Consider the following 16,215-nt stretch of genomic DNA (forward strand, 5'->3'; position numbering starts at 1 on the left):
CTCACCTGGGCACACATCTTTCTTTAAATGCAGGATCCTAAACCAGGCACAACTGAAGGCTTTGCAAACACTGACTCTGGTGTGAGGATTATTTCTTGTGCCTTGCAGGCTGCACTCATCCTTACCCACCCTGAGACATTTCCTGGCACACTGGGACAGCTGTGCTCTGTTTGTTACTCAGCATTTTGCTTTTGCTGTAGGGCAGGGATTGCTGCCCACAGGAACAGCAGCCTCTTTTCACCTTTCCAGGGTAAGCACACAATTCCTCTTCTGCTACAACCTCTTTGAAGGTGAAGGCACAACTAGAAAATCCCAAATGCAGGGATGCAGAGTTTTTATGTATTTAATAAATATCAATAAGGAGCAGACATCTAAAACACTGTAAGTCTAAAATTTTAACAGAGACAGTAACAACTGAGCAATGGTTGTGGAGGCCTCACCACCACTAGATATTTCTTAAAGCAATACTGCTTCTCTATTTGTTTTGGCTTTTTTATCCTAAAGCCTGTTTCAACTCAAACAGGAATCAAGCCACAACCCACCCTTCTCCTCTGTTCCCCACTACCCTCAGCCTCCCCAAACATTAATCAGCCTCAGGCAATTTATCATTTTCAGGAAATTCACTCCCTGTGCCCTGTAGAAAAAACAATTAGGTAATCCATGACACTCATTTATTCAGCTATAGATAAAAGTGAGCAGGAACTAAAGCCCTCCATGGCCAAGCACACTGCCAGAAGGACAGGGCAGGTGCTGACAGACAGCAGCTGGAACAAACAAGGACAATTAAGGCGTCCTTTAGGAAATGTCTGTGCAAAAGCAGTAACCACAACAGGGCCAATCCAACCCCCCGCAGCCCCAGCCCGCTACATTTATAGGTGTCTAAAGGAGCAGGAAATCTGTACTAAATACAAAATCAGGGAGCTTTAGAAACAGATCTTTAGCTGATATCTACCAGAACACACAACACATGAATCTCTAATGGTACAAAATACAGTTCTCTGCTCCTCAGAAATGGCTGAACCAATTTCCTCCTAGATGCTGTCTTTGCCTTTTTAAGACAAAACTCTGATTCTTCAGTATGTTTATATGACAATTAATGCTCTGATAAGTATAATGTACTAGGGAGGATTATTCTTTGACAGGTTACATATACAATTTTCTTCAAACACCTTAGCTCACTAGCTGCAGAGGACACAATGCCCTCCAGAGTGGAGTCAGCTGTCAGGATTGTCTGGAACCATGCCTAGACCAGCCCAGAGATACACCCACAGGAGTCAGGCAGCACTGTGAGCTGTTTCTCTGAGGCCACTTATTTTCCCAAGTAGGGCCCTCACTAAATCTTAAAAGCACAACTAAAATTTAATACTGACAGTGGAAAAAGCAAGATTTCATTGTTGCAGTATTCCATTTATACTACAACTGAACAATTACCAAAATAATGGTGCCAACACCTGCATAACTGTTTATCATGCTTTCCCTCCATAAAAACAGACACCTTTGACTTGTGCTGGGCTCCCAAAGGATACCTGGGAATTCCCACACAATACCTGTGCATTCTCAAATCTTCATACTATCATTTCCCATATGTCTAACTTAGAGACAGAACACTTATTTATTCTTTTTTCTAATTCAAGCTGTTTTCACTGTCATTTTTTGACATTATTTTTGTGCTACTGCACCTCAGTTCTTCCTTTACTAGCACAATTAAAACAATACATAAATGTATAAAAATGCATGCTCTAAATGTGTAGTCCAAAATCCTAAGAACAGATTAAAATAGGAGATACATTACAAAACCTGAGTATTATTTAAAATCTGAATGTTTAGTTGTAATATTTTGATATTTTGTATTCAAAAAATGTAATTTTAAGATATAATTAATTGAGAATATCATATAAAAACACATACTGCAATATGCTCGAAAAGCAATTTGTTCTAAAAACTGTTTTTTTTGTTTTCCCTCAAAATGCTGGGTGATAAAGCAGTCAGATGGTATCAAACTGGAATAAGTAAAAAACTGGTGATTGCCACATCGATAACTCAACTGTAGAAACAATCATTTAACAAAGCAATTCAGAACAGCTGTTAGCACATGCAATTACCTGACAGAAGCAAAGAGATGAGATAGAATCTAAAATGAAAAATGACAATAGCACAAATCCCATCAGCCCGTGATGGGTGCAGTGGCAGAGCTGGTCCCTTATAACCAATGAACACTCACTCCATGTCTGCTCCCTCTGCTGAAATTCTGTCCTTCAGAACATCATTTGTACCTCCTGCCACAGCAAACACAAAGCAAAACTGGAATAGCATCACTTCACTCTAATGGTGGGCCATACCCATCGAGTTCCTTCAGCATAGACACCAATTTATAACTGCACTTGTCTCTAATATTAGTTACCTTTTAAAACCATCAAGTAAACCAGGCTAAAACAGGAATGTCTGCACAACTTCAAAACTCAAATGCAGAATTTGGTAAATATTCAGTCACTCTCTTGCTTCTTGCTATCACAGCAATAACTGTACTGAAAATGAAGTTACATGCATGAATATCAAAGCAGAGAATTTGTCACTCAGTACAGACCACACCACACAGATGAAGCACAATTACCTCTAAATATTCACTCTGCCAAGTACTACACAGAAAATTAATCAGCTGTGCTGCTTACACAGAATTGAGAAACTGTATTTAAACCTGTTTTGTTCTAGAAATACACAAAGTACATCCATTTCATTTTATGAGTTCCAGTCTGCTCAACAGTATTGAACTGACAGCTCTCTTTACAACACACTCACATTTTGCTGGCTGAATAGATTATTTTGCTGTGGAAATAAAAGATTTGTAGTCTTTGAGGTTCTCTACACTTTTGAGACTTTAGCCAATACAGGATGAAAGCAGCAAAATCAGCTTGCTGATGTGTGAAAGGGGCTCTGTGAGCAGCAGCCCTGAGCACACAGATCTCAGCATCCCCAGCCATCAATGGCTCAAAGCAGCTCCATGGCTGCTTTGGAGATGATTTCCTTTCTCCTTGATTGACTTCAATTACAGCGCTTCATTTCTTATACTACTGTATCCTGAAAAGAGATAATGAGCAGCAAAGCTTTTTCACCCATGAAATTAGTGTCAAAGTACCTCTTTAATTCAAGAATTCAAGGACAACAATCATTTTAACTCAAAATATAACTTTAGCTGTTCTCACTGGACACATCTAGAAAAACACTGGGAAAAATATCTGCTCTAACACAAGGAAGGCTCAAGAATTAATTCTGAGTCAAATGGGTCTCAACCACACAATGCATTGTAAATGGAGAGATGATCAACACTTCATAAAATAGATTTAAGGTTTGAAAGTACAGTATAATTCACAGTGCACTGCTACTTAAAAATCTGTTTGCATTCCAGTTTGCATACCTTCCAACTCAGGTGCCTGCATTAAATTCAGTACTGGGGATAGGACAGTTGGAGACTCCTGAAAGGCCAAGGTTTCACAACATAACTGGACAAGGATGGAATAAACAGATTGCAGTAATTTAAAGAGGCACCTTTTCAGCTATGAGAGAATTTACAACCATATTCACTCATTGTCCAAGCCAGGAACAGAAAGAAGTATAAGGAAGGAAAAGTAGCTCAGCTACTCAGACTACAAAGCCCAGCCTGATCTGCCCTATTTTTGATGATTTGTGGTGTGGTAAATACACTCTGAATGTAGGGAATATTTTCAGCTGCCTGTAAAGGAATGTGAAACAAATCCAGCATTTAAAAATCTGATCTGGAATTACTTATTCTGTGCTGAGCTTTATCCAATTTTAAGTAGTTCAAGAAGCCTTTCAGATAACTCACTCAGTAAAATTAATATTGCATTTGGTCTTACAGTAAACTTGAGGAAAGACTGTTCTCATAACTCTAAAGAACGTGCTAGGAGCCATCCTCCTCTGCTTTGCAAATAGAAGCATCTCCTTCTGAATGAAAAAAAAAATTAAATATATGAGTAGACTTGGTCAGCAGAAAACACAGTAACAAAAAATTCGGATCCAAAGGAGAGGAAAGGAAAGAAAGTATTCACACAGAAGACTTCAAGAGCTCTGACTACATAAATCTTTAATAGAGATGCCTAATTAATGAATGGAACCAGAAACCTGAAAAAGACATTTACTATTTACATTGTACTTGAACTTTAGCAGCTCCAAACCAAATATTTATGCTGAAGACAGAGGAGAGAATCAGCTTCTCTCCTTGCCTGATAGTCACCAAGGCATTCTACAGATGCACCTTAGGTAAAGTAGGAAGTAATTACATAAATAGCAAATCTATAAACTCACATACATGTCTGCAAGTATTCTGGACTCTGAGAGCTGTTAAAAGTAATTAAAAATACTCAGCTGTATCCTTACTAAACCAAAATAGCATAACATTTCACTCTTGCATGTCAGTATCAGACAACAATAATGTTACAAAACAATTAAAACTTCTAAATACCTAACTTCATCCTCTCAAAATGTTGCAGATAGTTAGTTGTAATATTTTGATATTTGATATCTTCAGTAAGTTAAGAATACTCTGAGTTTAGAAAGAAGACAAAATTTTCATAGATGAAACGTATCAGAAAAATTTAGCCTTTTTACTTTATTGAACATGACAAGAAAAACTCAGTTCCTTAAGATTTCATCAATTTCCTGTGGAAAAACAGATTAAGTTGAAACTGCATCCCTGACCCATCCCATCTGCGGCCATCATCTCATTTTTGGACACCTGATTCTTAATAAACCTTTTAAACTCTTTTAACTAATTTTGTAAATAGGTAGGATTTGCTTGTGCCTTCATTTGGCTTTAATTAAACCAAGTAACTTCCTAATATAGGATAAAGCTGTTCTGGAAATGTGGTTACTGTAAAAAAAAAAAAAAATCAAGATACTAGGACACTTACATCCTTTAGAAGCACAGATCATTGAGCCTGAGCATCCAGAGGAAAGCTCTTATTTCCAGGGGCAATTTAGGAGCTCCTACTGCAGGAAACTAAAAAACCCCACATGTCCTAGTGAAATACAGGAACCAGGAATTGTCTCCACTGTAAACCAGGGTAGATGGATCCCACTTGGGTGCCTGCAGATCTTAATGGCAGTCCATCTCATCATGCAGCTGCTATTTCTACTGAGGTGTGCAGGCAACACTACAAGTATGGTATCTTATATTTATAATTCTAACCCTACAATTCAATACCCTTGGGTGGGCTGAGACCCCAGTACAACAGTGAAATAGCACAGTATTTTTGGCCATTTTGCTGTAACATATAATTTTGTGCTGAAACCCCACTATTCAACTAATCTCAGAAGTCAGCATTTGCAATCAATACTTGTATCTATAAATGTGCATATATGGGACCATGCATGTTGCAGTGGTAGCTCCTCTGTCCCCATTAAAAGGTTTGAGTAGTTTATTCAGGGCTTGAAATGAACAAAGAGGATTGATTTACAAAAAGCACACAGAGATGGTTCATTTCAGAAACAACAACAACAACAAATTTAGAGATTTTTCAAAGCAATTATGAAACCCCCCACTCAATATGATGCAAGGCTGAGTTAACACACACAGGGCCAGAAGCCACTGCTGGCTTTCCTTGTCCTGTGTGACTGCCTGGGAACAAGATCAGACAGGTGAGATGTGCTGGATTGCTCTGTTCACAGGGAGCTCCACAGCTGCTACCACCAAAACCCCACAGGTGACTTAGTGGAAACATCAGATTTTTACCCCACCTGCAATAAAGAGGAGCATGAAACCTACAAAATGTTATACATGAAATGTAATCTTAACTCTGGTTCTCTACATTTTCTCTCCCTCTGGCTCCTCAAGCAATTAATATAACTGAGATTTTGGTACTAAAACACCTGTTTCTTTAAAATTACTTTGTAGTTGTTAACTGTAATTAAAGAGGGTGAGCCTTATCACTGTCAGCTGTTACCTACTGTTCTTAAATTTACAGCCAGGAATCAGAGCTAAGCCAAATAGAAAGCAAATGTAAAATTAAAACTGAAAAAGATGTAAAAAACTTCCTGAAAAAGTTACTTTCCTAACTACCTTTTCTTAGATGAAAAGTTCTGAACATAATTAAAATTGCACTCAGACTATACCCACGGGAACTCCTGTGTTTAAACCCATTTTCTTGTAATGTAAGTTGATATGTCAATTCCCTTTATAAATGATTCAGTTATATCTTAGAAGAAATTCAATTTTGTGCTTGTATTCTGACTGCTGTATAGGTTAGAATCCTTGTCTTGATTTTCAGCATATGTCACTTCTACTCACTTCATATGCTGACAAGGTCCTCCAAAGATAAACAGTTGTTTTCCCTCTCATTAAAGTTTACCTTGCTGACATATTTACAGGAAGCAAACATATGCTCCCTCAATCTTTATTTTCATGGGATTAGCAAGTCAGCTTTTGCTGAATGACAGGTTCCTGTTTCTGCATCTGTCATACTCTGAGGAACGTCCTTCTCAGAAGTTACCTTCTTGTAATACATTTCACTGTTATTGTTATGTTTTGACCATATGCCAAGTTATGCTTCTTTTCCACTTACTAAACTCCTGCTACCCAGTAGGTTTTTGCTCTGTAATCTTTACCATCCTCATTAAAACCTGAGGCAGAGTTCTTACTTAATTTTGGGGCCATATAAAAATATTTTAACTTCTACCTCATCCATATTACTTAGTGTTAGCTTGGGGTTTTTTGCTTTTTCTTAACAAGCCTGAAGAACATTGAGGTATTTATTACATACCTTGTAAAGGATTTCTATCCATTCTGAATTTTAAAATATATCTTCAAATATCAATAAAACTTTTATTGCTTTCTCAGGACCCACTGAGAAAATCTACCTCCCTAAGATCCTTCTCACAACGAATTTTCTCTACTTTACTCCATTATTTTCTATTAGTTTTAATAAAATACACACTTTGAAATTGAGAGTCACAGATACAGAGTTCTGCTGATCATGCAATTAAACCTAGAATGAATCAATATCTGCCTTTCAGCCTAGGGTTCCTTTTTCTGAGCAGTTCTTTCATTGATTCCTTATTATTTTCAAAGCAACATAGCATCAATGCTTTCCCATTTGGTGATAATGAAGTGAAGCAATGATGGCAGCAATCACACTGAGCTCTAACTCACTCATACAATATGCTCAGTATTTGCTCTCAATTTTTCATCTGGGTAGCTGTAACACAAAATGCTACAAGGTTTAAACTTCTTACAGTGTTGCAGGGCAGTTTATAAGCAGGTTTCCAGCACCACCCAGAAAGAACACTCACTCCTCTCCCCCAAAGCCATGTGGCTGCCTTCACATCAGGAAATATCTCATTATTCTGCAACACTTTGTGTTTCTTTGCATTCACCATAGCACCAATAAACACCAATAAACACCACCTCAGAACAGCACGGTGAAAGATAAATCTTCTTGCATCTCCCAGCATAAACCAGCCAGTTTGAACTTCTGTTTCTTGAGTAATCCCTAACAGTTACCACACAAATGCTGATATTGTGATGGAGAGGTTTTTTGCACATTAGGGTGGATGAAAACACAAAACAGCAGCTGCTGCTCCCTCCATCACACACTTTGTGAGTTAAAACTGCAATAATGAGTTAATTCTCTCCCAACACACCTTGAGGGTCAGCCTCACTGCATTGCACTCCTGCAGAGGGTTCAGCTTCAGTGTTTCTCCCAGGTTACTGCAGCCTGATGTCTGGTGCTGCATTTCACAGCAAACACAGACACCATCACTGTCGAATTTAATCTGGGGAGAAAAGAAAAGGTCAGAAAAAGTATAAATCAACACAATTTGTATAAAAGTATAAATCAACAGAAACACACTTCCCAAAAATAGTATTTACAGTTACAGTAATGGCTACTAAATGCAAAATGAAAATCTCTGTGCAGAACCTTTGGAGCAGAATGTTTTTCAATGGCTAATATAAGCTATAAAAACAGGGAAAATACAGAAAGAGGATTCAATGTCAAAAGTGTTACCTTTTATGCCTCTTTTTAAAAAAATTTTGCTTTGCAGGGGCAGGTGAAACCAGAGTAACTCAACTGAATAAACATAAAATCATACCCAATGTGGGATAACCAAAAATAACAGAAAAAGGTCAGAAAATATGTGAAGGAGTCATGATCACAAATCAGTCCTTTATTCCCCTAAGTAAAGATGGAAGCACAGTGGCTGGGTGGTGAGATCTGAACCACCCTATTACTTACTCTTTTGCATTAAAAAAAACCCTCAATATTTCCAGACACAAATCCATTAAAAAATTCCCAATGCAAATACACGTTCGCTATTTTAAAATCAAATTCTCTCTAGGATGTTGCCAATTTCCTGAACAAAAACAGGTACCAGCATTCCTTGTGGAATTACCTTGCACAGCCTTATACATAGAATCATTTCAACAGAATATTTACTTACTTCTTAGACCTCAAAGAATATTTAAATTGTTCATATGATCTTAAAAGTTGTATGTTTAAATATATGTATTTTTAGTGCTACCCCTATCTGGCTTATGCAGCACTCTCTCCTTACATGCTGGTGACCAGGACAGCAGATGGAAGAGCAAAACTAAGAGTCAATTAAAAGAACATAATAAGCTTCTCCAGATGAGGTTCAGATGACTGAATGTTTGCTCACTGCGATGAAAGCAAGCTCAGGGCAGGAGCTATCTCAGGGGACTTCAGCTCCTGAGACTCCAGATTGCCCTCTAGCCAGCACAATTTGTAAAATGCTTTAGAAAAAATTGGGTATGTAAATTACACCATTTCCCATATTCTCCAAGGCAACACTGGAAATAATTGTCTGTGGCAACTCACAGAAACTGGTCATACCCTATGCCAGAGACACTGCAAGGAAATAAAGAAAAAACATAGTTTGTTCACCTCTATGATAGTTGTGGGTTTATTTCTCATTAGCATACAATTTAACTATAAAGCAGCTTGAACAATTTCAGAATAGCTCTTTTTCAATTCCTGTAATCTTTTAATACTTTTTTTTTAAAGGAGAAATATCTGAGCAAAACCCAACTGAATGTCTTATGATCAGCTGACCTCAGCTCTTCAAGCTGATGCAAAAACCAAGCACTGGCTGTCACTGAGGAGGTCTTGCTCCCTAAACTCCCTGGCAATGGTTCAGGGGTTGAGAAATGCAGCTGAGGAATTTTGGAACTCCCACTTTGAATTTAGAGCGTCTCAAAGCCAGGGGCCAGAAGGCTGCACCTGGCAAATCAATATCGGCTTCAGCTGCTAAAAAGTTTCTGTAATGAGGAAAATGGACTTCAGACAAAGGTTTTTACTGCAAGATCATCTATTCTGATTCTTGCTGCCCCTGTTCAATAAAGGACAGGCACTGACTCATGCCATGTACCTGGCATTGCTAATGTGAAATCCAGATCCCAGGGCCACCTGTACCACATGTAATGTTCAGGTGCCACAAAGATAAAGCTGAGTCAAGACTCCCCATTTATGAGAGATTCTCAATTCATAACTTTCTGAAAGTTATTCCATAACTTTGTACTGCCCAGTAGCTCTTCTTTTAATCTAATTTTTAAAATTAGTTAAAAGCTAATTTTTTATATGGCACTTCTTGCAAAACACAGGGCCATCTGAAGAATCACAGCATATTCAAAACAGCCAAGATTCACTATCAGATTGGCAGCATATTATTTTTGGAGAAATTTGCCTTGTTGTGCACCTTTTCCCTCCATGTTTGTGAAGTGGCCTCTTTGCTGAGCAGTGTTGCTGCAATGGGGAGCAGGACAAAGGCTGCAGGTGTCACTGCATTTGTGTTCTCAGCAATGCAGCAGCTGAAAGCTCTCCTGAGCCCCTGCTCCAGAATGCCCTTCCCTGCCCCACTGCAGACAGGATCAAGAGTTCATGCAGCTATTCTGTGACATAAACAGTGCCAAAATTAACTTTTTTTTATCTGGGAAGGAAGGAGAAGTGGATTATTGTTAGCCCAAGGAAGGAGGAGAAGTGGATTATTGTTAGCCCAAGGAAGGAAGGAGAAGTGGATTATTGTTAGCCCAAGGAAGGAAGGAGAAGTGGATTATTGTTAGCCCAAGGAAGGAGGAGAAGTGGATTATTGTTAGCCCAAATCACATCTCAAAGTCCATTTGCTGTGTGGTGCCACAAACAGAGACAGTAGCAGTGACAGTAAATCTGCATTGGTACAGGGAGAAGGGGCTGGGATGGCTCCTTCCAGCTGCTGGGCTGGTGTTTGCCAACCCCAGACACAATTACAGCAGCAGTGCCTCCAAAACTGTCTGTGTTTCAATCTCTTTTTGGCTGGCAGAGCTCAAGAATAAAGAATCATTCACTTCATCCCCTGCACATTCCCCATCATCCTGTGCATATTTGTGTCCCACTTCGTGATTCTTACTCATGCTAGTCAGCACTCACAGCTGACTCTGTGTGCTTTCATATTTATGACAGTTGCACAGTACACCCTCATCCAAACCATATTTAAGACTTCAAACATCAGCCAGAGCTGCCTATATGCATAAATTGTCTTGCAAGTTCATTTTGTTTTGTCAAAAAGCAGTTCTGTTTCTTCAAAAGCCATAAAACCCATTAAAACCTGACTTTCACACAGCAGAGAATCAAAAAAGGAAAGGACTTTCCAGATTTATTACAAATACGTGGATATACTCTCACAGGCTTTATGTTAATTTTTTTTCTAATCTGTATCAATTAATCAAATTCTGTCAATGCTGCTGGAAAGAAGCCTGTTTGCTTGTTTGGCTGCTAAGTGCACACACACCCTCCCCTAACAGGAGCTAGGAGTTGGTGGACACTGTCACTTTGCATTCTACCCCCTCCTTAGTACAAATGGAAATCTTCTAGTAAAAGTAGTAATAGATTTTACTTCTTCTAAATTAACCTTTGGGGGTTTTTATAGGGAATATAAAAAAGGGAAGGAACAATTTCAAAATGCAGCATGAGAGTTCCAAAGCTGACAACAAGGCAGTGAAGGACAAGAAAGGTCCATTGGTGTACTCAGGGGAAGGAACTTCAGTCAATTCCAGTACCGTACGCAGAGGGAAAGATGGGAGGACCCAGTAAGGGTGAAGTTGCGTTGTAGGGAAATATCAAGATTAAAAACTGACAGATTACTAAGAACAACACAGCATATAATTTTTTTCCTGGAATTTTAAAAATTGTTTTTTGATATGCACAGACCTGGGTTTAGCTCCAGTGCAAAATGGAATACAAATAAACCTCAGTTCTGGACCTGGGCTCTGCCATTCAGCTCTTTGAGAACCTGCACCTGCTTCACTTTTCCTTGCTTTGTCTATTCCAGCTAAAGATAATTCAGGGGCAAGAAGAGTCTTCCTTTTGTGTTACTGAAACCACTGGCCAATTTCAGCCGTACAACCAAAAATTAAAAAAAAAAAGTAACTTTTCAAGAGAGAGTAAGTAACCTTTCACTAAGTAACCTTCCACTATCACTACTTTTCTGAATAATAATCACCTCTAAATTAGATTAAAAGTACAGCATTTATTTTTAAATTAATGACTTACAAGACAGGTAAACTCCATAAAAACAAATATAGATGAAGAAATAAAACTTATTCTGTCTTGTGCAGTAATAGAACATAAATTAAAATATATTAATATATTTAATAATATGTGTACATAAAATATTTAAATATATTAATTGTTCTACCCATATTTTCAAAGAACAATTTTAGAGAACCATTATTTGTAAATTAAATTCCTATACACAAATTTTTGTCCTGTACACAATAATGAACAGCTTGAGTGTGTAACTTCTCTCTACACATCTGATTCCCACTGATTTAAAGCAGTATCTTGAGGTTTTGGCCACAGGTTCTGCAGCTAATTATGGAAAAACAAAAAAATCCTCCAATTAATTTTTGGTAACAAGGCATTAAAGCTGCTGCCCTTTTCCCCCCTCAGTGTTGAATGTTGCTAAGCTGCAGGATAAAGGGCACAAATACCAACTTCACAAATTACATATTCAAATGCTAACATATGGCAAGCACATTTCTCATATTCACAAAGAAATACATATTATGGAATCTACAATAAATCCCCAGTGTTTAAAGCAAAATAAGACCACTGAGTCTTGTTCTTTTCCTTCAAGTAACAGCACTACACGTGAAGCACTGCTGAATTTAAACTCCATAATACAGTAGATACTATTATCACCATGCACTCACCATGAATGAGTTTGACAGAAGGACCAGAACTAAAACAGAATTTATTTTGAATTTGACTTTTTTAGCATACTGTGTTTGGAAATTTACTGGTTCAGTTACATGGGATGCTAACTACATTTCAAACCACATGTCTGCAAAGGCTGGATTTTGACTCCTAGAGCTGCATCCTCAGAAAGTACATTTGTATCCTAGGAGGCAAGTAAAGGATTTAGACTTGATAATGTACACCAGTCACACAGTGCAAGATTACACAGATCTACAGCACTAAAGAGAGCCATCTAAGGAATTAAAATTAAATATACACTTGGAACAAGCTGTTAAGAAACTGGGATTTTTCCTTTTTAAGTGAAAAATGGTAATAAAGTAATTAAATATGCTCAGCATAATACATCACCACCTTCTGAGTCAAACCCTGTGCTTAATCATAAAGCAGTGCAGTTCACTCCAGTGTATCCCACAGAGGGTGGCCTATGAGAACAGAACTCCAGAATTCCACATATATGAGCCCTGCAACATGGCAATGCAATATATTCATATGTAAGTCCACAGCCTGACTGAAACGGGATTTTGAGCAAGGAAAACCTAAAGAGTGAGATCTGGGTAGAAGAAACTGTTGATTTTTTAAAATTTTTTTTAACAGTTACAATATGATAAACAGCCACAATTAAATTAACTTGCCCATATAGAGTACAACACACTGTGGCAAAGCTACTTAGCATTTCATCATGCTCTGAAAATCAAAACTACAGTTTGAACACTTATTACTTAAAACATTTCAGTCATGAGTTGACTTATGCAGGCATCTTCACAAGCTGAAGCCAGAAAATATGCTGGAATTCAATGTGTATACAGTTGGTTTTTTTTCCTGAGATAAAACCACAGATGCTTTAAGTAAATTGTACATTATAATTTAGAGCATGCCACATCATGATAATTTGTATTGTTCTGTATTTTATTTAGCATAAGTAACTTTCATTTACTTTGGAAATGAAAATGAAAAACAACTCAGGTTGGTAAACAAAATATTAGCATGCACATACCAAAATGTTGTGAAATCCACTGCCTGGACAAGTACTGGATGGAAGGAATTCTGATCCTGCTGACATCAAATGGTAACTACCACACCACTCTGACGTGGCCTGAACTCCACCTATTCTGCTGAAGCATCACTTTTACCATTACAGTAAAAGGTCAATCCTTATGATATTAAAGTTACTTTTTGAGGTAGCAAAGCATTAAATCCATTAGCACTTTATTCCAAACTTTTCCCAAAATGTTTTTTTAAGTTGTAACACATATAGATTTCTCTACTAAATACCTACTGTACTGGAAATTAAAGGAGTGTGTCATGGATATATTTTCTGAAAAACCCCTTTACCAGGATTTTTCTCCTGAGAAGCTGAGAAGCCTCAGAGGAAAAGAAAAACAATAATTATCTGCTGCTGTGGAATGCAACAGGTGCATCTTTGATTGGTCCATGTTGGATGCTTCTAATTAATAGCCAATCACAGTCAGCTGGCTAGGACTCTCTGAGAGTCACAAGCTTTTGTTGTCGTTCCATTCCTTGCTAGCCTTCTGATTAAATCCTTTCTTCTATTCTTTTAGTATAGGTATAATATATAATTTTCTTTTAATACAATATATATAAAATAAAACAATAAACCAGCCTTCTGAAACATGGAGTCAAGATTCTTGTCTCTTCCCTCGTCCTGGGACCCCTGTGAGCACCATCCCAGGAATGTGTGTGAACCCCTAAGAGATGAAGAACAGAGCCCTTGCCCTTGGTAAGAAAGGAGTTTTCCATCACTCACCAGCTGACATCCTTCCAGGGACTTCACCAGCTGAGCATTCTGACAGGAGAGAATGGACCCGGCCAGGTTCAGCATCACACACACTGCAGAGAGCAGCATGAAAAACGTTATCTGCAAAAAACCCCAAGCACCCTGTTATTACTCACTTCAAGAGGCAAACAAGGGAAAAATATAATTTAGATGTTCAAGAACTTCCAGCCTGTCACACAATTACATGGATGACAACATTTCATGTATTTTAAAGAGAGTAGGGTACTTAATCTGACAGCATCCTTGGTCGTGCACTGTAAGTGAAAGCTAAATCAAAACTAGACATGGCTATTATATGTTTTCCTCCAGCCATTTCAAAATAATCCATTTATCTCCCACTTCTATCACATCACACACTGAAAATTTAATGGGTTTTATTACCAAGCATTACTAAAAAGTAAGATTTGAAAAATGTTTTATTATAAACAGATATAGTCTTGAAACAATTTCAATCCTTTTGATGGGGATATAAGTATATTACACAGGAAAAGTATTTGTGACTATCACATATCATGAGCACCTACAAGTTGGGGAAAAAGGAGTGAATAAAATTCCAGATGTATATATATAAATACTTGGTTTTTAAACAACAATTAAAATTTAAGCAGCATCCTCCATATCAACTACTCATGATGTTAATTACTCCTTTTTTCTCATCTCAAAACACGTCAAAACAAGCATTAACCCGATTCCATCAGCTTAATTATAATTTTATTACTTTAAATGTACAAAAGCATGGTGCAGTCAGGGCAGACAAATCTCAACATATAGGGAACAGCACAAGCAGTAAGAGTAACAAATGTGTTCCTGATGTGTGGCCACCTTAAATATTCAGTGTTGACACTGCCATAACTCAAGAGGAGCGTGAGTGTACTATATGAAATTAGTAAGAAATTCTGTTGCATCTCTTTTCCATATGCGTGCTCACAGTTTACAGCCCTTGACTGTTCTCACAAGATGTTATCTTTTGTCAGTGCATGTGCTAGGAATATTTTTGACAACCTTAAATCAAAAAAGGCTGTTTACTTTTTTTCTGGTGCTTTTGGACAAAACCCCATAACCTCCACAGTATTAACCAAAGGACAGAAGCTGTGTGACAAACTTCAGTTGCCAGCTTCAGATTCTTCCAAACATCACAGCTGACAACAAGGGCTGCAACATACACCAGGTTTATCTATTTTTTGCAGTACTTGCTCCATATCAGCATTCATTAATGAAGAAACCTCTATTGGTGTTTCCAAGGTAACCTCTTCCTCTTGTCACTGGCAAAGACAAGAGGGACATGAAACAGGCTCTTAGAATTCCTGTTCATCTCTGTGGTCTGTGCCTCACATTCTGCTCAGGAGTTGCATTTCAAAGTGGCAGCCACCACATGATATCAATACTGGGCTTCTCTGTCACAGTTGTCTTCCCAATTTCGCTATTTTATGCCTCACTTCTTTAATGTCCCAGGCAGGGAACTACCTAATCTGGACATGGAGCTAAAGGGAGAAATCCACATCCTCTGCAAGTCTTTTGAAACTGCCTTGCCTCTTGCAGAGCACAAAGATCCCAATAAAAGGATTTGAAGAATTTCCAATCTCTTTCCTTATGCTTCTCAGCTAAATACCAAAAATAGCCTTCTGCTGATGGAGTGGGACACACCTGGTCCTCTGTTATCACAACTTCAGAGGTAAAGTGTAAACTTTACACCATGCTGGAACACACAACACAGAAAGGGAGCCACAAAAGTATCAATTACCATATTTACAGACATTAAAAAACATGTTCACTGCGCTTCATTTTTAACACCAAGCAGTCTTTTCTAACACTGGCACAGGTGCAGCAGTAAAAATAAACACAAAAATAAACAGCTTTGAAAGAATGGCTGTTGTGAGTTTTGATGGAGACCCAACATTACACTATGAAACACTATAGATTAAGTTAGATACACATTATTTATGAAGTCAAGTATGGCTAATTTCCACACTAAAATTTTCCTCAGAAAAAGAGCTACCAAACAATATATTTGCTCTGAGAGCTCAGTGTGACATGCTGGAAGGAGCAGTGTGAAACTATAAGGAAAGAGTATAAGAAACAAACAGCCCAATGATCAAGGGCAAAAACTTACACTGAAGTAAGCACAGAATGGTCAGATACTGAAGGGCTATGACATCT

General features: G+C 37.9%; 1 protein-coding gene across 5 annotated transcripts in view; it reads right to left on the minus strand.

Moving 5' to 3' along the window:
• ENTREP2 (endosomal transmembrane epsin interactor 2) overlaps positions 1-16,215 on the minus strand; it is an 87,115-nt gene that overhangs the window by 22,201 nt on the left and 48,699 nt on the right. For all 5 annotated transcript variants that reach the window (XM_063169549.1, XM_063169544.1, XM_063169545.1 and 2 more), the window contains exons 3-4: positions 14,029-14,139; positions 7,654-7,785 (exon numbers count right to left, since the gene is read on the minus strand). In XM_063169549.1, coding sequence (XP_063025619.1) covers positions 7,654-7,785; positions 14,029-14,139 — 243 coding nt within the window. The remainder of the gene's footprint in view (positions 1-7,653; positions 7,786-14,028; positions 14,140-16,215) is intronic.

This window comes from Melospiza melodia, chromosome 15, assembly GCF_035770615.1.
Source record: "Melospiza melodia melodia isolate bMelMel2 chromosome 15, bMelMel2.pri, whole genome shotgun sequence".
Lineage (NCBI taxonomy): Eukaryota > Metazoa > Chordata > Aves > Passeriformes > Passerellidae > Melospiza > Melospiza melodia.